Source organism: Mus pahari, chromosome 15 (genome assembly GCF_900095145.1).
Source record: "Mus pahari chromosome 15, PAHARI_EIJ_v1.1, whole genome shotgun sequence".
NCBI lineage: Eukaryota > Metazoa > Chordata > Mammalia > Rodentia > Muridae > Mus > Mus pahari.
The window spans coordinates 50,955,402-50,977,340 of NC_034604.1; the positions used below are offsets into that span (position 1 = coordinate 50,955,402).

Here is a 21,939-nt window from a genome sequence, read left to right on the forward strand (position 1 = left end):
CACACACACACACACCTCCATACATACCTGCACACACACACACCCTCCATACATACCTGCGTGCGTACACACACACACACACACACACACACACACACACACACACACACACAGAGTTAAACCACCCCTGTAGCTTAACAGTAGTGCCAGGGCATTCTTATTTGTGACTTTGCCTATGTAATAAAGTTTGCAACCCCCAAACAATAATGGAAGCACTTTTACAGTCAGACATGAACACGCTTATGCACAAAGCTGTAAAAAGTTTGAGTTGCCAGTTGACCTGACATTTCTAAAGTGAGGTCCAATGAGGGAATGCTTTGCCCCTTGCTTTAGCTCCCATTCTGTAAACATAAACTAGTATTCTCATAAATACTCCCATGGGTGCTGTTGTATTGGTAGTGGCATTTTTTAAAAATTTTTTTGCTGTTGTGATTTTTGCTGGTGATCTAAAAAAAAAACAAAATCCCCTAGGCACGGTGCTAAAAGAAATCTGTGATGTGCTTCATGGAGAAAACTCAACTGTTAGGCAAGCTTCATTTAGGCATGAGTTGTGGTGTTGTTGGCCACGAGCAAAATGCTAATTACTAAACAGTACGTATTGAAGACATCTTTAAACAGAAACTCACATAAACTAAAGTTATGTATTTAGTTGGTTCACATAAATACTGTGCCCAGGGGCTCATGGGAACCCAATCCAGTACTTTCCTAGGTTTAATATTTGCTCATTCAATGTTTATGGTGTTTTCTAGGACATAACTACCACAAATAGCACTTCTACATAGCACATTTTTAATCATCCTAACTATAATCTATAGTTCTTTTTTAAATGCAGGGGTAAAATGACCACTATCTGTATTAGTGTACCCTTAATAACTGAGAAACAATGAAATGATAATGTCTCAGGAAGAAAAACTGAAGACCAGGTCAGAGGAGTTCTTCCCACTGCTTTTCTTTACAGATCTGACCCTTTCTCAGGGATATACATAACCTTTTCACCCAACAGTGATAACACTTTATTTTTTAAGTTGTAATTTTGCTTTTCCCTTCAGTACCTTTGTGAATAAGGTCAGCACAGGCAGAGCTGTTTTAGAGGCAGAGAGATTTCTCAAGAGTCCAAAGGAGGATTTGGCAATCTGCAGGCTCTTTCCTTGAAACCAGAGCATTTTAATTCTGCCAAAAGAAAAATAAGCCAATAAAGTTAATGCACCATTGACTCTGCTCTTTAGAATACAAGCAGTAACTTGCAAGCTTATGATTGAATCTGAAAGTTTCAGAATTGTATCTCGGAATCCAGGAATGTCAGGGAGGCCCAGATGTTTGGCAAGTGTCCATAATAAATTCACTGTACTCCAGGCAAAACAGAATTTAGAATTAAAAACCAAAACAAACAACAATAAAAAAAAACCCTATTAGTTTTGTACCTAATCACTTGGTTTCTAGATGCAAATCTCATGAGTTTGTTAATTTGAATATGAGATTAACTTTCAGCTGCAAATGTTGTTAGCATCCTGATAACTCCTTGTAAGTAAAGGTGTCCTGAGATGGCTATTAGTCCTAGGATGGTGGGTTCACTCTTACTGGCAAGCATGCAGCACCACCCAGCCCTTCCATGGTAAAGTAGTAAGGAAATGGCAACCCGAAAGAACAAACCACCTCCAAGGAGATGTCTGTCTCACACCAAAAGAGATGGAGAAGCACAGAGATGTAGGTAGAGAAACTAACAGAGAATCAGTCTGAGTTAACTTGTGAGGAAAAAAGTTTGTTCAACCCCTTAAGAAGCGTTCTAAAGGGGAGTGCCATGATTTTCAAAAGCTGCATACACAAACACACTGGTGTTTTTATTGGAGAGACTCCAGAAGGAACAGTTTAATAGCAGCATGTCCGACAATGGGCTTTGAAGCTCCCTCAGACTGCTACTTTGCTTGACTAAGACACCCCATTATTCCTGTTAACCCCCTAGCTTTGTAGCTAAGTCTATAAATGTTACAATGTAACTTCTAAAGCACACGCGTAGAGTTAGTTACCTTTCCCGCTCACCACTATTTCCGAGATGAATTTCTGGGGATCCTATTTCTTACCTTCCCTTTTCTTCTCCAACTCTATTTCCCAGTTTCTCCTTCTTAGGTTGACAAGCGGCAGCTGTGGAGACTCTAGTCTATCTTTACAACCCACAGCCAGCCCTTCCCCACCAGCAGCTCTGCACCAGCTCTTTCTCCATAGGAAGCTTGCTTACTTTCTCCTTATTTTGCCCTAGAACTCAAATCCCTTTCTTGAAGAGTCTACCTTACCCATGCTGGCCAGCATGTAACTCCCCATCCTCATATTCATAATATTTCTGTGAATCAACCTAATGCATACTTTTATTATATGTATTTCCATTTGAGGCCGTCCCTTACTACTTACAATTTCTGTCCCTTTCTACTACAGCAGAGCTCTATAAGAACAGGCACTGTTCACACCAGTATTCCTCAGCACACACAGTCAATGTGCACACAACAGGTACTTATATATTTGCCTGAGGGTTGAAACACTAGAGCGAGCCTTTCCCTCCTAATCTCTCCTCTGCTCGATTACTCAGTGTGGACAGCAGTCATTCTTTAGCCTCCCTCTAAACTAAAGGTTGCCGCTCCTCAGGGTGCCTATTGACTCTGGACTGAAGAGCTGTAGTTGGCACTGTCACCACTTCAAATCTCCTGTGCCCTACTTCACAGAGCAGAGGATGACTTTATTACGTGCTACTCTCCCCTGGCTACTAGGCCTCTCAGTGTAAATTAGCTTTAAACTTATTTCAGACCAAATGATAGGACTTTAGAAAAAACTACCCACCTATATCAAACTACAATAAAGACCATAGGACAAAAAGCTCAGCCACTGATCCATGAAAGCAACGACCTTCCCTTTACTCATACACCTCTACCCTTCTACTTCTGCCCAGATTTCCCTGCTAACTAACTGACCTGCAGGAATCTGCTACTTAGAATTACTTTGGCAAGTGAATGGAAGCAATGCCACAACATTCTGTGAGATTCTCAACTAAGTGTTAAGTCTTAGCATCCACATTTTCTGTGAATTCAACAGCATCAACAACTCCAAAAGGTAAATGCAGTTGAAGATACAGCTTTGACTACACAGGACATAAATGAAGGGGAAAACTGAATTTTATAGGTAGGTATTTATCTATTTGATACATTTCTATGCATAGGCAACTGACGTTTAGTAGACAGACATTCTGAATCACTGGATTTGGAAGGACTCTATGATACCAGTGGCACTCTCTTGTAAAATAAGATGGTAGTAAAGAAATTGTACTATATATGGAGGAGATGTAAATGAAAAAATTAGCTTTATAAATGGTAGAGATAGAGTCCTTGGAAATGGGGAGGATGGGGGCCTTCCTTGGCAGTGCACCAAGACTACAGCCAGGATTGTGAACTGCAGCTACTTGCTTTGGTGGAGGGAAAGAAGATTTATTGATGTTTGGCTGGAAAGGAAAGGAAAACTTATTATTAGCTGACTTGAGACTGAGGTGTTAAGGCTTTAAAAAAAAAATTCACATCCACAATGGAAAAACGGCTTCAGTATTTCCAACATGACAAAACACAGCATGTGGTCTTGACTGCAGCCAAGACAAATAAAGCCTGTCGTAGTAAACAGAGCTGCCATGCATTCCAGATTGGGTGGAATATTTGTTCAATAACCAGAGAGCTAGGCGGGGTCTTCAGTGATGCTATAGCCACTCAGCTTACAACTACTGCTGTGCCCTCCTCCCCACTGCTACCTTCTCATGCACTTTTAATTACTTAAACCTGGTACGCGTATTTCCTGAGCAAGGCACCAATGATATGCAGTTTTACAACTTGCAAATTTTAATGGCCTATGGTATATGCATTTTTACTATATTGTTCAATTAACTTATTTCTTTCATAGTGGTGTATTATAAATTTATATTAGCGTCTGATATAAAGAAAAAGCTTACTATTACCTAGACAGATATTAAAGCTAAAATTTCTTAATTCTTGAGGTTCACTTATGGCTGTAAAAATTAAATGAAAAAATGATATACTCCAATGGGAACACTTTAATGCTCTTCTGAGATCATTTGACTAACTCTGTAAACCTCAACACCATTGCTGTCAAAGTCACATTCACCAAATTATGCCTTCTTGAAGTAAAATCTTTATGTGGACTACTCTATCACTGTGACATTTTCATTAGTTCAATTATTTTTGAACCATATCTTAGTACTATAAAAAACATCCTGAAAAGTGGTCTCTGCCTATTAGCTCCTAATTGTGAGTTAACAGCATTTCCTCCCAGTTCTCTGTACTGGAACCAAACCTAGGGACTCATAAATGCTGGGCAAAAGCTTTAAGAGTTTCACTAAATAGTCCAGGCTGCCCTTGAACCCACTCTGTAGTCCAGGTTGGCCTTGAACCTGCACTCCTCCTGCCCTGACCTTCTGAGCAGCTGAGATTTAAAATTTGTACGACTAGGCCTTACTGACAGCATTGTTTTAAAATTATGTCACTTTAGTCATGAAACGAGTGTTCCTATTATACAGACAGACACAGTTTTATCCTTTGTATTTTGTTATATGTCTCTGTGACAGGAACACAAAGAACTGTGCTCATAATATCAAAGAAGCACAATTGGGTCACCTTTGTCACAGACTGGAAGAAAGCAGAAAAAGCATAAAACTGGATTTAGAATGTGCTTAAAGAAAATTCTGAAGCTAACAATAAAGACGGTGACTCCTGCTGTTTCAAGTCCAGTGCTACTCAGAGGACCGGATCCCCTAAAAGAGAAAGGGAGACTGGCCTTCCAACACAACTCAGGCAGACGACATTGGTCTTTATGGCAGAATCAAATACAACATGGGGGGAGGACTGATTGGACCAATTCAGCCTTCCTTGAAGCACGATAGAGAAGATAACTTAACTTTATAGCGTTTCCCTGAGAAGCACTGAAGGGCACACCATGAAAGCAACTGATTATAGTACAGGAAGATGCTATGGTTGTTTGAGCCTTTATTAAGGATTATTCATTTCAGCATGATGAGCTGCCCAGGCTATAGCTGCACATCACTTATGTAGAGCTCCTGGATCTTTCAAACACTGTATGCATCTGATTAGGAGGGAAACAACATTGTTCTCGCTTGAGTAGAGAAACTGACCTTCACTGACCAGAATTTTATTCATACAAAGAGTCCTTTGGCACACCAAAGCTCTAAGCTCACATAATCATTCCTCAGCAAGTTGCAGTGTTAGTTCATGTGCAAAACCAAGAAGTCTATATAAGCCCAGGTACCACCTTGGTTATTAACAGATAATGTTGGAGCTTCTGCACAAGACTATAATGTAAATTTAATGCTGAGCTGACATTAACCAAATACTATTATCATAGCTCTTGCTGAACCTATGTTCTTTAAAGAGAGCTAGCTTCAAGGCTTCTGTTTAGTCATTTGTGCCATGTGAGAAGTTAAATGCTCCACTTCATATGCATGACCACCTTGGTATAGCATTTCTATTTTTACCCAAATGAAAAGAAACACACCCTTCTTTTAGGAACAAACCCCATGTTTTGGGGGTTATGTAATCAGGTGAGGTCGCTGAGGTGATGACGTGGGTCACTGGGTTCTACATAGCCTATGGAAATAGGGACAGATGATGCCCCCAGCACTCATCCCTGAGTCTGCAACCAGCTGTATTTGAATCTCAATTGTGTCTGAATAAATCGGAATGTAACTTAAGATCTTGGATACAGGAACAGGAGAGCTCTGACAGGGCACTTGTGCAGCTGGAAGTGATGAAGGCAGGCACCACTGTATGGACAGGGACAAAACCTAAACTTCCCAGTAAGGTGATACTCTGAGGTGTCCATTCTAAGGGGTGCAGGAAGTGAGGCCTCAATTTACTAATGTGGGTGGAATCTTGGGTAGTGTTCCTGTGCTTCAGCCCCACAGTTGTGGCACCTGGCCTGGGAAACTAAGACAGGATCTGATAGCAAGGATCCTGATAGCGAGTTGTAGGCTACTGTGTACAACACACTGCCCAGCTTCTCCCTGACTATGAAGTTTCACATGAGTTTGGGGAATTCATCTTTGACATGGTTGTGCCATATGAACAAGACACATTCACTCAAGGCTTCCTTGGCTCCCCTCAGATCATGGAATAGAGATTGGATATCTCTGTTTCAAGTCCTTTGGTGCCATATTCAATTGCATTTATATATAATCAATCTGCAAGAACATTTTGAAAATGTCCTTTGGCTGTTTGAAGTTCAGGACTTGTCTATACAGTAAGATCACAATTTTATTAAAGTAATAATTTACATACCTCCCATTTAATAAACGAACACCCCTTCTCAGTAAAATTACATTACATTACATTTTCCTTCATCTATTCTGGCGATTAGTTTGTTTCTCTCCAAATAAACCTACATCAACTTCATACACTATATACTAGCAACAAGAATTCTAGATGGAGTTTATGGATTTAGAAGGGTGATTTTTTTTTGGATATTTTATTTATTTACATTTCAAATGTTATCCCCTCTCCCAAGTTTCCCCTCCACAAGCCCCCTATCCTATTCCCCTCTCCCTGCTTCAATGGGGGTGCTTCCCGCCCCCACCCACCCACTCCCACCTCCCTGCCCTGGCATTCTACATGGGCATTGAGCCTTCATAGGACCAAGGCAGAAGGGTGACTCTTAACTGAGATAAAAGTTATATCATGCTTTATAGTAGTAGCAAACTAATGACCATTTCCTCATTAATTCCACAGTGATGAGGAAATAAATAGTTGAAAGTAAATAAGAGATGATCCTCACTGATGAAGAGCTAAAAATATGGTCAGAATATTAACATGCACCGACAGGTAAACAAGGAAGACAAGAGGTGTAACAATGGGGCATACAAAGAGCTTCAAGAGAAAGGGAAAGCTAAGTACCGTGGGCTAAGGTTGGGAGTAGTGTCACAAAAAGATTTTCAATCACTTAGGGTTTATGGACATGTAAACAAAATAGGAAGTACTCCAAATTTTGGGTTGGACACGATACAAATTTTGGGGAAAACATGAATTGAGCGAAGAGATAAAGAATAATGGAAAAAAGCTGTCAAGTCCCAGGATGGGACTTCAGAGATTTTTTTTAATAGTTGTCAAGCCATGTGTGATTTGTCATGTACCTCTTCAAAAACACTGATGGGTTTGAACAATGTTTAATTTCTAAAATTTTGGAAGATTAACTTGTTTGTAGTTTGAGAATCATTGAGACTCAAGTGGGCAGTGACATATAAAGGTTTGGTACTCATGTGAAGAGCCAGAGCTAATGGTAAAAATTAGTTCTTGTTGGTATAACGCTTGTATCTGCAGCTAAGATGAGATGATCTTGGTAGGACAGAAGGGGAGGGCTCAATGTCGATCTTTGTGGCAATCCAACTCATAGTGATTGGGGAGAGAGAAGCCAGGACAAGCCCCACAGCCACTGAGGAGGTAAGAGGAAAGCCAGAGAGTACATCTCCATGGAGGCCAGTGGGGAGGGTTTCCAGAAGGAGGGAGCAGTCTAGAATGAGGCAGGGAAACGAGACACATGAATCAAGAAGAAGAAATGTATCTAATGCTGCTCCAAAGGCATTAATCTTATAACCAATGTGCTACTAAACCACAACCATGGCTGGTTCCTGCCTAATTTACCAAGCTAAAAGATATTTTGGGTATTGACAGAGATAGCTGGTGGGAGGAAAAGAGTGGAGACAAAGGTTGACTATCTTAAAGTGCATATTTAAAGAGGATAATACATTTAAAAAGCTGTATAAGTCAAAGCAATATAGAACCAATGCTTAATTATTGGTTATGAAATAATTCTAAGAGGATTTTATAACTAACGACAATGATTTTTTCCTGAAACTTTGTTTTTATTAGACCCAGAAGAAGACTTAACATCCTTAGCAACAGGTGTTTCAGAAGTGAGAAACTGAAGGACTGAAAAATACTTCAGCTACAGCTCAACATTTCAGATGGTGAACACTACTTAAACTGGATAGCACTGTGTCTACATAAGACTGGAGAACAAAGCCAGGCGTGGTGGCGCACGCCTTTAATCCCAGCACTCGGGAGGCAGAGGCAGGCGGATTTCTGAGTTCAGGCCAGCCTGGTCTACAAAGTGAGTTCCAGGATAGCCAGAGTTATACAAAGAAACCCTGTCTTGAAAAACAAACAAACAAACAAACAAAAGACTGGAGAGCAAACACTCTGGCATGAGGTCATGGATTAAGTCACTCAGAAACTTTCAGAAAATTACAAACCAGGACACCCAATCTGAGCTTTTCAAAAATAATTTTTCCATTGACAGATTTTAAACAAAAGACAATCCTCTTCCAGTGGCCCTTTCTCTGTGCTTGCCCTTATTTTTATGGGTAGGAAAAGTAGTGATTACTATAATGCTAATGATTTCCTTAAGCAGTATATATCAGAACAGAAGCCCCCTAAGGAAAGTGTTAAGTTGGCATTATTCATCATCTTACCAAGTACTGAATAAATTTGCTGGAGAGATCAAAATACTTTTCAATAAACACAATTCACACTCAAACTTATCAGTCAGAGGAATGAAGCATAAGTAGCTTATCTTAACTCACTTACAGCTGTGAGTTCATCTTCGTGTAGAGTTTACATAGGAATTCTGTGTCTGAAATCCCTGGATCGATTGATTTATTTATTTGTTTGTTTGTTTATTTTATTGGTGAAGATTTCACAAACATAGATCCCAAAGAGAAACACAGCTGCCACTAACATGTTCTAAGGCCCAGGGCAACTCATCTCTTTGAGCCTTAGTTTTGCCAACTGTGAAATGGAAATTCTACTATTTGTCTGATCTTTCATTTTCCAGAGACTCAAGAGAAGCATGTTCACAGGTTTTAGGTTTCAAATGTCCTTGTGACCCAAGAAAGAGCAATCCCACACTGAAGAAATGGCATAGGAAAGGACCATGCCTGCACAAGGCCTTGAATAATTTTCTATCTTTGAAAGCTGAAAATATGAGCTCAGAATTCCCTTTGAGATCCATGCACAACCATACTTGCTTACTGTCAATTGTTCTCTCTCTCTTTACTCATAACTGAGAAGCAGGGGTTTCAGAAACCACTACATTGGGAAGTGGGGAGCTGATACTAGAGTGGTCAAGCATTCATCTGGAAACTGTTTAATCATAGGAGTTGGACATTCTATTAGACACACTTAAATTGTTATTTTAAATGACATATCCCATTCATCTTGGCATTCTTCCCCTTGTGCAGAAGCACTGTCTCCTTGGCCTTGGCCTGGGCTAGGCTGACAGGAAAAGAATCTTCAGAGCACATAAGTGTTTTAGAATCTTTAGAACTTAGCAGTCATTCCCTCCAGATCATTACTTCAGAGGAGTCTACTCCAGAGTGGAATTGGTGCGTGTGACAATGTCAAGAAAAGGTTTTCAGAAAACATCCAGCTAAGAAAAATAAAACAATGCTTAACCAAGAAAAGTCATGCACTCCACAGTATGAGCCTCATAGCATCTAGGAGTAATCCAGAGGGAATCCTAGACCTAGTCTGCGCATGCTGCTTTCTTCCTTCTATCCTCCATCCCAAAGATACTGACTCAGCAACTGGCCTAGAGCCAGAGCAGCACAGTCCAATTCAGAGTGCAACAATGTTCAGTTCAGTTATGACATAATGGCTGCAAACCCATTCCCGAAAGCAAGAAAACCTAAATAATGTGCTTAGCTTATATTAGACATAGGGCTTTAACAGAGTTTAAAAACTAATTTGAAAGTTCCATCCTCCCATAACGATAACCTTAAGACTGAGGGCAAAACCATCTAGTTCAGGGAACGGGAACAAAGTGCATAAGAAATTATGCAGACTCCTTTTGACATTTATCCTTCTTACCCAATATGACCTTGTTCCTCTGATTTTTAATACTGACTCAGAAAGAAGACAATTTCATTAAAACATTTTAGTCACGCTATGCTAAGATAGTAATACCAGTCTAATTGCTAAAAACAAATTTGCAATTCAAAATGTCTTCCATTTGTTACTAATATTCTATTCATTTCCAATTTATATGACCATATAAGACCTGCAAGGTATGTTGTTGCAAATCCAATAATTCATTAGTCTTTCACTATCACTAAGTCACAGGCCTGTACAACCCAGAGTCTAACTTGAATGCTGAGTACTACCCATGATAGGCCCTGGATACCAAGCTGTGGAAGATCCTACAGACTCCTGAGTCTTATTTTGTTCTTTCACAGCTATCAGTAGAATATTTTGATACTTTGGAACTGATAAGGAAACCATGTTTAATTCTTTTGTACAATATATTTTCGTTTATTCTTATTTTTCCCTTGAACAAGGGCATATGCTTATATGTTTTAAGGCTATTTTAAGGTTCATAAGAAAAAAGGAGTAAGTTTCAGAAAGAAAAGTCTCTTAGTATACATAAGGGTTCTAATCTCTAAGTCTAAGAAGATTCACATTAGTTTCTATTTGAACATGAAGACCTCTTTTCCCATGCGTATATTTCAGATGGCCTCAGCTAACTTTCTATAGAGTAATGTAATAGTTTCTTTCTCTTAGCTTAGCAAAAACATATATATTAAGAAGAAAAAAATCAAATAACTCAATGTCATGTCCTTCCCTCCTGACTGAACTAAAATCTATTTTCCTATTATTATATTATTAATATGAGAAAGTACTGGAGCAATAAGAGGATGTTTATGTTTATAGCTGGTTTATGTTTATATTCTGGTTTTGGATGCAATCAGGTTCACAGACTGCAGCAGTATGTAGCCCTTCACTGCTCTGTTTTATATACATTTCTATCTATACAATACGTAATATATATATATATATATTAAAGCTCTGAACTTTGAACTCCACCAGGATGTTGTTAGTAAAGAAAGGAAATAAAAAAACAAAAACAAAAAACAAACAGACAAAAAACTAATTGTGGATTTTCTTCACTGACATTTGAGCAATTTAGTTTAGAATAGTAACATGATAGGTCCTTGAGACAGGATCAGATAGGATCAAGCCAAGATGCTGGTGGCCTGGGTAAGTTAGTAATTTGGCATACCTTCCTAGATAATTCTTCAAATATTGGCTGCACAGATATTTGGGTGAAGGGTTGGGCACTGTAAGTCTGGAAGGAGTGCAGATATAGAGAGTTGCTGCGCCTCTCAGCCTTCGTATCCAACTCAACAAATGTTCTACAGTTTCCCGGGTGGATCTGCACAGGTGGCAGTTTGGTGACAGTTTGTGGATTTTCAACCATACCCTTCCCTGGTCCAAGCTGTTAATGAACTCACTACTTCTAACTGCACTTGGTCACTCCCTGAGGGTGATTCTTGTTTTTTTTCTCTCTCTGCTGCATTCCCAGAGATGTTTCATGTTCTCTACAGGTGTAGACTTCCCCTGAGGGACACTGCCTTTTCACATCCATAGCATGAACTGAGTGTATGCAGTGAGTCAGGTACTAGAAACATAAAAGTAATTATTACATGTCCCTCCCCTTAATGACCTTGGGGCAGAGGAAAGATTCACAACACAACAGCACAAAAAAGGAAGACTAAGTCATAAAGTAAAATAGCCATTACTAGATGCTACTGATGTCATGTGTTGGATACACTGAGCAGGTTCAAGTGTTGGAAGCACCACCCCCAATATGGCAATGGTGAGGTAACAGAATCTTTAAGAAGTAGAGCCTAGAAGATATCTGATCATGGAAAGCTATGGGAAATAAAAGGGAAGGGGTGTTAGTATTGCTGCTTTCTGATCGTGTAAGTTCCCTTTCTAGTTTCCTAGTGTGATGGATGGGCCCTAGCCAGGGGACCCTTGCCGAGACTTTAGCATCCACGTAGTTACACTTTGCAGCCTCCAGAGTCACGAGCTGAAGACTGATACTCTCTAAATACAGCAGACATTTTAAATTTTTCTTACATCTCTGGGCAGTTAACTCCTGAATAAGAACTATAATAAAAAGAATACAGTCTTTGTACTTCCTGATCCCAGCACAGGAACCAGGAACGGGGTGAGACAGGTGCACGCATATATCTATATATCCTCCCCCCCCTCCAATATCTTTTTCCCTAGAACTTGCTACATATACAAAGGGAAGAGTTACAGAAGCTCACGCAGTCCTGATACTTGTAGAGCCACACATACCTGATTCAGAGGGTATCCCCCCTCAAAACAACTGCAAACAGGAATAAAATCTCATCCAGGAACTATTCCAGATGGCTTTTGGTTTCTTCTGATGTATATCCCTTGAATAAAAGCAGTGCAAAAAATTAGATTTACAATAAGAACATAAAACCCCTCACTACTTCACACCGTATCACCCCAATGTCTTACTGTGTTTGAAATCCCAAGTACAAGTAACTAAATATATTGGCCTGCTAGAATATATACAAGATATGAAATACAAAAGCTTTAATTAAAACAAACTTATTTGGAGGGATCTCTCCACAATGCCTCTGGGTAGTGTTCCTGTGAGTACAATACAGCCAACCAACTGGAACAAAACAGAAACACAGCTCAATAAATTCTCTGAGTTAGAAAAATATTCATTTCTATTACTCACCTGTCAATAGTCTGTCTAAATAAAACTATGTAGTTGCATATTCCTCTAGCCGAGAGACAAAAATTATTGATCCTTTTCTGGCAGGTAGCTTCCAGTGGACCAGAGCAAGCAGAGGATATTTTGGGGCCTATTTAAAGTAGCCCAGAGATTTTCATTTTCACAACTGGGCCTTTCTGGTCCCAGGCAATTCCTCAGTACAGCAGGACCCAGGCTTAGGTTTCAACATCTCACATCGGACCATGATTAGTTCTGCCTTATCCCAGAGAAACAATAACTCAGCAGTTTCCAGGACAGACCTGTTTCCATGTCTCTGCTGCTACTGGTGGTTTGTTGAAACAAGGTCTTACTTACTATGTTTTGAGGGCTGGTCCAGACTTGAGGTCTGTCAGCCTAAACCACAGTGTTGGGACTGAAGTCAAGAACCACCACTGTGCTGTTTCCCTTGCATTCTCTTCTCTGTTCTTTACCTATCATACACCTCATGCATATACTTCTAAAGGTTGGTAGAGAGCATCATGTGCACTTTCATAAGCTATTCCACAAAATAGTACTAAATGAGATGGCTGTGGTCTTTAAGAGCCGTCTCAACTTGTTCAGTGTCCAACCAAGACAGTTGGAGGGAGTGACTAGTTAGCCAGTGTTACAGAAGCCCATCTTAGGTTGAGAAATGTAATAGTAGTGCTGAGATATAACATAGTCTAAGCACCATCACTGTGTGTAAGGAACTGAGAATCTTTGGGTCACAGTGTTTTGTATTTTAAAGAGCACTAAAATATAGTTTTACAAAAACACGATTAGTAAGAATGAGGATAAAGCTAGGCAAAAACCCACTTAAAGAGAGCCTTAGAAACAACTGGATACCTATTCACATTAATGGCAACTCTCAGACGATTTTCTACCTTTGTGTCTTATTAAAAAGTGCATTAGTTGGTGTTTGTCAGGGGTGAGTGTCATGGCCAAGTACTAGTTGGGAACTGCGAAGTTTGATTTATTCTTTTATTGTCCACAGGCCCAGAGGGCTGCTTCTACCCAATAAAGCAAAGATGGGGTCCAGACAGCCGGGTCCTGAGGGGCTCAGCACTCGCCATGTTCCCTCCTGCACTTTTCAACCTTTTCACCCCAATTAAAGGTCAACGCGGCTGCTCAAAACCACTTATTTAAAAAGGCCGTCAACTCAGCAGGCTGTCAAGTGTGATATTGCCACTTCATAGAATTCAATTAAACCCGAGACCAGGGCCTCTGTGAATCACTGGGAGAAGCGTGAGTTAAGACATTTTCTGCTTTCTTCGAGAAGCCGAATTTCTCCCTGCCGTCATCGATTCGGTTCCCAGAGCGCGCGTTTACAATCTCCCCCCAGTGGCTCCGGGATTTAGAGCTCCCGGCTTAATTAAATCCCCGCTAACGGCCATGGAAGTCTGCAGCGCACCGCACTGCGGAGGGCTCGAGGCCTATTCCTGCCGGGGCGTGCGAGCTGACGCCCGGGCATCTGCAGCGCTCACCGTAGCCCCGGCGCCGTGACCCACCTCCGCCTCGCTCGGGCCGCCAGGCTGCGGCTTCCGCCCGCCGCACTTCCGCCGCGCGCCGCACTTCCGGCCCGCGGGCGCCGCCCTGCCGCCTGGGCTCCTTCCTTCCTCCCAGGTCTTTCTCTCTCTCTTCCCTGGGCTGCTGGCTCCTGCTGGCATAGGACAATGGAGAGAAAGTCCAGCTAAAATGTATTTTAAAGAGAGAAAAGAGGAAGAGAAGAAAGGAAGGAAGGGAGGAAGGGAAGGACTAGAGAAGGGGCTCTGTGTGTTTAGGAAACTGCCTGGGGGTTGGGAGGCAGCGTTTTTTTGAGACTGGCCATTTTAACCACTCCCTGTATGCGTTCATTCATTTATTAAGGTAGTATTTACTGACTTCCTCCTCCTTTAGGCTGGGGCTGAACTGGTTTATAAGAAACAGGAGGAACAGAACTGGGAGCTGTACCTCCTCTCATTTACAACCTTATAATCTTGTAGGCAAGACAGACGTGGGGAAAAATTGTCCCTTTAATAGTTTATGCATTTATTAAGTTTAAGCGTTTTGATGGGAAGGAATATGACTTGTGAAAAGATAGGCGTATCAGCTAGTTAGAGAAGTAGCTTTTTTTTTCCGATTGACTATGTCCCTCTTCAGAAAGGGGAGCCGGAATAATTGTTTTTGTTTTCTAAGAAGATCTCTCAGATTTGGGGAGATAGTGGCTTAGTATAGGTGGAGCAATTAGAAACGACAGGGGGTGACTAAGTAGTATAGGCTACAGGTGTGGTGGTATTCTAAGTGATAAGAAAATGATGGGTAATCAGTATAATAATACTCTAATATTTATTGATTGCTTACCCAAAGTTTGGTGCTCACTGACATATTTAATCCTGTGAGCAGCCTTATTAAGTACCATTTTAAAGATGAAAAAGAGGCTTAATAACTTACTGGCCTGTATCCTCACAGGTAGAAAATAGCATATTGGAATTCCATTTCTGCACCCAGTACCTGTGGGCTCATCGTTGAAATAAAAGTGCGTTGTAGTCAGTGCTCAAAAAGGAAAAAGGATAAAACAGGCTGGTAATGAATTACACTAAACAAACCATATTGATTATATGATATTGGTAGAGGACACAATTTGAAAGTGGAATTTTCAAGTTCATACTTTATCACTCCAGCATTTGCCGACAGCCAAAACAGGATTTGGGACCTTTAAAAAGACCTATGACTATTTTTTGTTGATATGCTCTGATAAGTCCTAATCTTTCTGAGCAGAAAATGTCACTCTATAACAGTTACAAATAGAGTGTTTCTTAGGAACTAATGTTGTGTCTAGAAAGCTATACATATCTTGGTAGGGCATGCATATTGTACATTTTGTGGAGTGATAGAAAAACTTCCTAGAAATGAAACTCCAGATTAGCTTCCAAATTTCATGTTTATTTGCTGGAAAATGAAGCTTTGTATAGTAAGTTGGTTGAACGACTTTACAGACTGAAGATGAATGTTTTTTCTCAAAGGTCATGATGATGGCTTTGCAGGTTACAGGTAAATCTCCTCAAGGAGTCAAAGTTCATTTCCAGAGCTTGTGTTTAATTCGTAAGACTATTTGGGAGTGATTATACAGTTTTTAAGTAGTAGCACAGGACTTGGAATGTATATAAACAGTTTCATTTGAGAATGGAAGTTCCCTGAAATGAAATGGCTTTGAACTGCCGAGGATTTAGCTGTCAGAGCTCAGTCACCTTGGGAATGTCTGTGTTAAGGCCTTTATCCCAGGTGAACAGTTTGGCTTCTAGGTCCACATTTCCCACCTCTCCGTGCCAAGCATAGGACCTTTGTTTGAGAAAATTTCTGGAGTTTGAACAGGAAAAATGATTATCTCAAAAAGAAAATTTGGCCACAGCAAAATTATAAACATTTATTCAAGGGTCACAAAGTAGAACATTGTGTGAGTGGCAATGGGTTGATTTAGCATTCACTGAAAACAAGTCTTTATTGAGACAGTCTGAACACATGAGAGCTACTACCATGCCACGAACACTCAGACACTGTAGTAGATTTGTTGGTTAATTCAGCTAAATAATTTCAAAAACAAAATTACAAATTAATTTTTATGGAAAGAATATTAAATAGGAGACATTTCCAGCTTTTAGTATGTTTCAAGGATGTGATAAAAGGTCTTTAGGTAGCAGTGGGTGTGTCTGTTTTGTTTTCTCAGAGTATTCTTTTTGCCAGCCTTAGACTGATGTATTGTCCTCTGTGGTCTCCAGTTCTAGTGTTTGTCCTGAGAACTGAAGTGGCCGTCTGTGTTCCCACTACTTTGGAACCTGAGCTTTATGCTTAGACCTCAAGACTGTTAGCTCAGTGCTTATGTCTGAGGTATCAGCATAACTCCAGAAAAAGCCCGCTTGAAAGGGCTGGTCTGCAACTCCTTAGATAACTTTAGATGATACCTTATCGGTTCTTCCAGAAATGACTTGGAGTCAGCCCTTCCATTTATGGCCTCAGAGGGGCTAGACGTGTGGGTGTGGGAGGTAGTAGATTCATTCTTTCCCCTTGGCTTTGTCACTGAGAAAAGCAGAAGTAAAGAAATGGCTGTTGGTACAAAAGTGTTTCCTTCAGAATGCTTTAAGAAAGCAACATCTTGGCAGGGAGAGATCATCATGCCTGCCCTAGTTTACAGTAACCTGGGTTTGTGCTGCCACTCAAAGAACATGGAACCTGGACTTTGACTGGGAGGGACTATCAGTAATTGCCACTGTTGGGTGATACAATGGTAGAAATATTCAGAGACCTGGGAGGAGTTCCCTGGTGTTTTTCTGGGTTTTATGATGAGTAGTATATTTGTTTATCTCATCCGTCACTCTTTCTAGGTTACTTCCAACGGCAGGAAATGATCTGAAAGGGCCAGATATTAGGTTATGTTTCAGGTCATGGAGAAAAACAGTGGCAACCTCCCAAAGAAAAGCTGTGCTTCTGAGTCTGGGATGTGTCAGGTCATTGGGTCATTGCTGACTACCTTCAAGCCAATCATTGGAGGAGGAAACAGAATTATAAGCCTGTTCCACCAAGAAAGAATGGACCTCAGAAACCTGATTTCTATATCTCCTTTGACATTTTCAAAAACTCTGCTCTTGTGCCAGACATTTAGAGGAGAGTGAAACAAATTTCAAAGAGGAAAAGTGCTTATTTATTTTAAGGCTTGCTCAAGTAATCCACTTATGCCATTTACATTAGTTAAACAACCTTTCCGTGTAAACACCATTAATTATGTAGTATAAGAGTCAAATAAAAATGCTAAAAAAAAAGAAATTGTAGAATAAATTAGTGTAGCTTGAGTGGCCATACATTATAGAGAGATTGCATAGTTTTACAGGGCTGGGTGTGTGATTTTTCTATTGTTTGAGCTATAGGATGGAACCAGCAGAAATGACATTTCACAGATGGATACCAAAGCTGTTAAAGTGTAAACTCACACTGGCAGTGAAATTACTGTTTCCACAGGGGCCTTGACTCCAGCTTCTCTCTGTATCCATCTTTGTAAGACTGTGAGGTGAGACGAGGTTTGAGTGTCCCATGGATCTTCCCAGATCTGTTAGAACCAGACCATTGTGGTCAACTCCAGAATCAGTACCCTCCAACCTCCTTTGGAGTATAAGAGGAGATGGCTTGTGTCTGTACTGAAGGTAATGAACCAATGTGCCTCTTCTAGCCATAAAGAAAAGGGTCAGGCACTGTAGCTGATGAAAGAATGGGGTCCAGTAGACACTGCGGTGATACCAGGGTAGCAGTGTAGACTCATAGCACCCTTTATTAATTGACTGCTTATAATTCGTCGTGACAGGATATACATTTTTGTCATCCCATTGTACAGACAAGGGGTTGGGGCTTAGAGAAGATCACAAATGACATGGAGATTGCAGAGCATCACCTCCCACCTGCATTTTTCTGCTACCTCATTCATGTTTTTAAATATGAATATGAAGAGCTATGGCTTATTTCAAAACAATATTTTAGAATACTTGAGCACATTTATATCATTTCCTCAGGGAGAGTTTTATTTTACCTTGGGAGGCAGGAAATGGTTTTGAGATGGGAAATGTTTTTCATTTTTATGGATTAAGCCCGTCTGTTAAAATCACTAAAGCAGGATCATGGAAGAGCACAGGGTTCTCACAGCATGAAGAGGAAGTTGCAGTGCTTCCCCTGGCTCTCTGATGCATACCCATGCCATCAGGGAGGCCTGTTCAGACAGACAGGGCAACTAGCCAACAGGAAGAGCTACTCTTCAAACACATTTTACCATGTTATTCTCAAGTATGCCTAACAATTTACTGCTTAGAAGAATTCTGAAGTATATATTTTTTTCAAATAGTGAAAATTTGACCCTCCTTCAGAGAGAGATAATAAAAAAAATTAGCCATACCATCTGCTATGTATGTTCAGCGTAAATTGAAGAGAAGTTGTCTTTATTTATTCAGAATAATGCTGCCAGCATTAAGCACTGAAACCACAGTACTAAAATGAACATGCATGTCTCCTATAGTGGAACTCACAGGCCAACAAGGGACATCAATGGTCACCAAATGGCCATGTTAGTATTTCCTACTGGGCTTGGTGGAACACTGCATTGGTGATCTCAGCACTTAGGAGGCTGAGGCAGGAGAATGAAGAGGCAGAGGCCATCCTGAGCTACAAAGCAAGACCCTATCTCAAAATAAAACAAAACAAAATAATATTTTTTGTAAACATTTCCTTCTCCAACAAGGGTAATATTTGTAACTAACATACTAGAGAAAGAAAGTGGACATGATATATACTGTATTTATACATATTTTACTTTTTATTTAAAACACATACACATCTACTTGCCAAATTTGATCCAGGTAAGACTCCTTGTTTGAGGACTGGTGTAGTAAACCTAAGTGTTACATTACCTTTCTTGTAAAAAGCCCACTCAAAATTACACATTATGTACAATTTTTGATTTCAGCTACTTTAAAATGAAAGATATGAAGACACTGTGAAGTAAAATTTTAATTGTATTCATTTACATTTTATTATCCACACAATCTTTTACACTTCTCTTGCTTAAAGCTAATTTAAGAACGATCCCCACCCACTTCCTGGACTCTGCATGTCTTTCTAAAGCATTTAACTTAGCTTTCACAGAAACAACAACTCTCCTTTTATGCTCATATTCAAACAGTTTGTGTGATACTTAATTAAACTATATAATTATAGTAATCAAGTACAACTGTCATAAACAGGTCTGAGAACAAAAACAAGGCACTCTGAGTAAGTAGGGAGCTTGTCTGGGGGGAGTGGAGTGGTGAGGATCTCAGGCAGGCAGAACCCACAAATGGGCACCGAGCTCACCCTGGACAGTCCGTCAATCCGTCTTACAAAGGGATTTGAAAACATCAGACACATCCCAGAGGAGCTCAATTAAAAGAGCTTCTATTAGAATTAAAAACTAATAAATATTTCAAGGAAAAGCAATGGGTGCCATAAAGGTCAGGAGATGCCTCTTGCCTTGGGAAGTCAGGAAAGGCCTCAGAGAACCTCACACTTGAGCTGAGAGGGAAGCCCCTTAGATTTATCTCAGAGAGGGGCAGGGGGCTGGAGTCCAGAGGGAGAGCACAATACCACAGTGGCAGCTGTGTGAGGACTGGGAGAGTAAGTGTTGAAAATGAGGAACTGAAAGGAGCCAGTGGTTGTGTGAGGATCAGCTGAGGACTGGTACAGGGCAAGGCAGTGGGAAGACAGACCACTACAGGACAGCTCTGATGCCAGTGGTTCTCAACCTTCCTGATGCTGCAGCCCTTTAACAAAGTTCTTCATGTTGTGGTGACCCCAACCATAAAATATTTTTATTGCTTCTTCATAACTGTAATTTTGCTACTATTGTGAATTGTTATGCAGATATCTGTTTTCTGATGGTCTTCGAGCCCTTCAGTCCCCCAAATGGGTCATAATCCCCAGGTTGAGAAACACTGTCTTAGGCTTTGACAAGCATGCATGCTTGTCTTCACCCTATCCACAGTGAAGGTTCCCAGTGCAGGTGAAGTAAAGGACTGCTTATTTTATAAAGAACAATAACATCTGATTTATAGAGTCTAGAGCTTCAGGTCTGATGATTTGGGAACTTTGAGTTCTTTTTTTTCCCAATGTAAATGCATCATGGTGACATATTGTGGAGATCTATCTATCTATCTATCTATCTATCTATCTATCTATCTATCTATCTATCTATCTATCTATATCTCTGGCTCCAGGATTTCTCTTAGGGAAGAAGATGTGCTCATTGAGGAAATTGCATTCCCAGCAGTTTGTGGGTCAAAGATGAGCATCTAAGGGCAAATGTCAGGACAATAAAAGAGATGCTAAATATCTCTGCGGAGAAAAGAGGGAGGGAGAGAGGATTTATTTCCCAGAGCTTCTACAACCAAGTCAAATAGAGTGAGCAGCTTAAAGCAACAGCTCTTCATTAAAGTCCCTCTTTTTTGGTGGCTGGAAGTTGGAAATCAAAGTGTCAGCAGAACCATACATCCTCTATGCAGCTCTTTTCTTGCATTCTTTTAATGCTAGTGTCCAGCAACCCTGCTGTTCCTGGTCTGCAGCATCATCCATGCAGCTCTGCCACTATTATCACATGGCATCCTCTCTGCACCTTGATATTGATTTCTCATAAAGAATATTGTTGTATTGGATTAGCATCTGCCTTAACATCTTCACATTAGCTTGCGTTTGTTTGTAAACACTCTATTTCCCTTGAACAGGTATTGGGATTTGGGGCTTTAAGGGTAAATCCCAGAGCCTATAACAGACTCAAAGGAAAGGAGATAGGAAGGGTCAGGAAAAGCATGTGAGGTTAGGTATCTGGGGTGCTTTATAAGAAGAGATCACTAGAGGTGGGGTGAATGAAAGCACTGATAAGGGGTTTCAAAGTGCTTTTCTTACAGAGTGAGATACAAAACTGTCTCTCTTCAGTCCTCATGGCGGTGGGTGATTCACCCTGTCAGCCATGGATGTGCTAATAGTGTTTTGACAGAGGCGATGAGGAGGCAAGGTAACAGGTAGCTCCACAGAGAAGTTCTTGGTCCCAGGGTTGGAGCTGTTGACAGCAAGGCTGAGATCACAGAGAGTTTCCAGATCAATATAGACAGGGAATCTGGGAGAAAGACCAGTGGATATCCGTACCACCCCTCTGTACCCTCAGATAGTCATGTATACGTTACCCTCTGCAGTCCCTGGTCTGGGGCTTTGGCAACATCCTTTGGTTGGACCTGAACTGCAATGTACAATATAATTAGGAAAAAAAATCTTTCCCGTCACTTGGCTCTCTCAGTCTTTTTAGGGTGCCGTGCAGGGTTTTTAGCTATGTTAGGAACCTTGGTGAGCTACTTAAAACACAACAGTACCTTTCATACTCTGTTTCTCTTGCCCTGATGTTTTCTAAACACAAGAATGGCAATGTCACGGCTTGAAAGGCGAGGAGTAATCTCAGAAGGTCTGTGTCCGTCTGTTCTTGCCACTGGTTCTACTTACTTCACAGCAAACCTTCGCGTTTTGTTTCTGGGTTGGAAACTGAGGCACCGAAGCCCTTTTACTCCCTTCACTCAGAGGGGTCCCCAACTCCCAGTGAAGGAACCAATTTCCTGTAGTGGGTCCAGATGCTTGCCTTCAGCGTTATTGCTATTCGCCATCAAGTCTGAATTGTACAGAATTAAAGGCCTGAAGGGAAGCCAATCTTAATAATGGTTTAATGTCCTCAGAGTGAAATAGCCTGAAGTGGGGGAGGACCCACCATCTCTGCAAATACAA

The 21,939-nt window shown here is 40.7% G+C and overlaps 1 protein-coding gene across 2 annotated transcripts in view; it reads right to left on the reverse strand.

Annotated features, from left to right (window-relative positions):
• The window catches only part of C15H5orf63 (chromosome 15 C5orf63 homolog), an 18,761-nt gene extending 4,588 nt beyond the window's left edge, over positions 1–14,173 (reverse strand). Inside the window, exons 1-3 of one of the 2 annotated variants that reach the window (XM_021214970.2) lie at positions 14,112–14,173; positions 12,195–12,295; positions 1,053–1,170 (exon numbers count right to left, since the gene is read on the reverse strand). In XM_021214970.2, coding sequence (XP_021070629.1) covers positions 1,053–1,163 — 111 coding nt within the window. In that variant the 5' untranslated portion in view covers positions 1,164–1,170; positions 12,195–12,295; positions 14,112–14,173. The remainder of the gene's footprint in view (positions 1–1,052; positions 1,171–12,194; positions 12,296–14,111) is intronic. The other variant, XM_021214972.1, reaches the window with a different exon arrangement.
• Between the last annotated feature and the right edge of the window lie 7,766 nt (positions 14,174–21,939).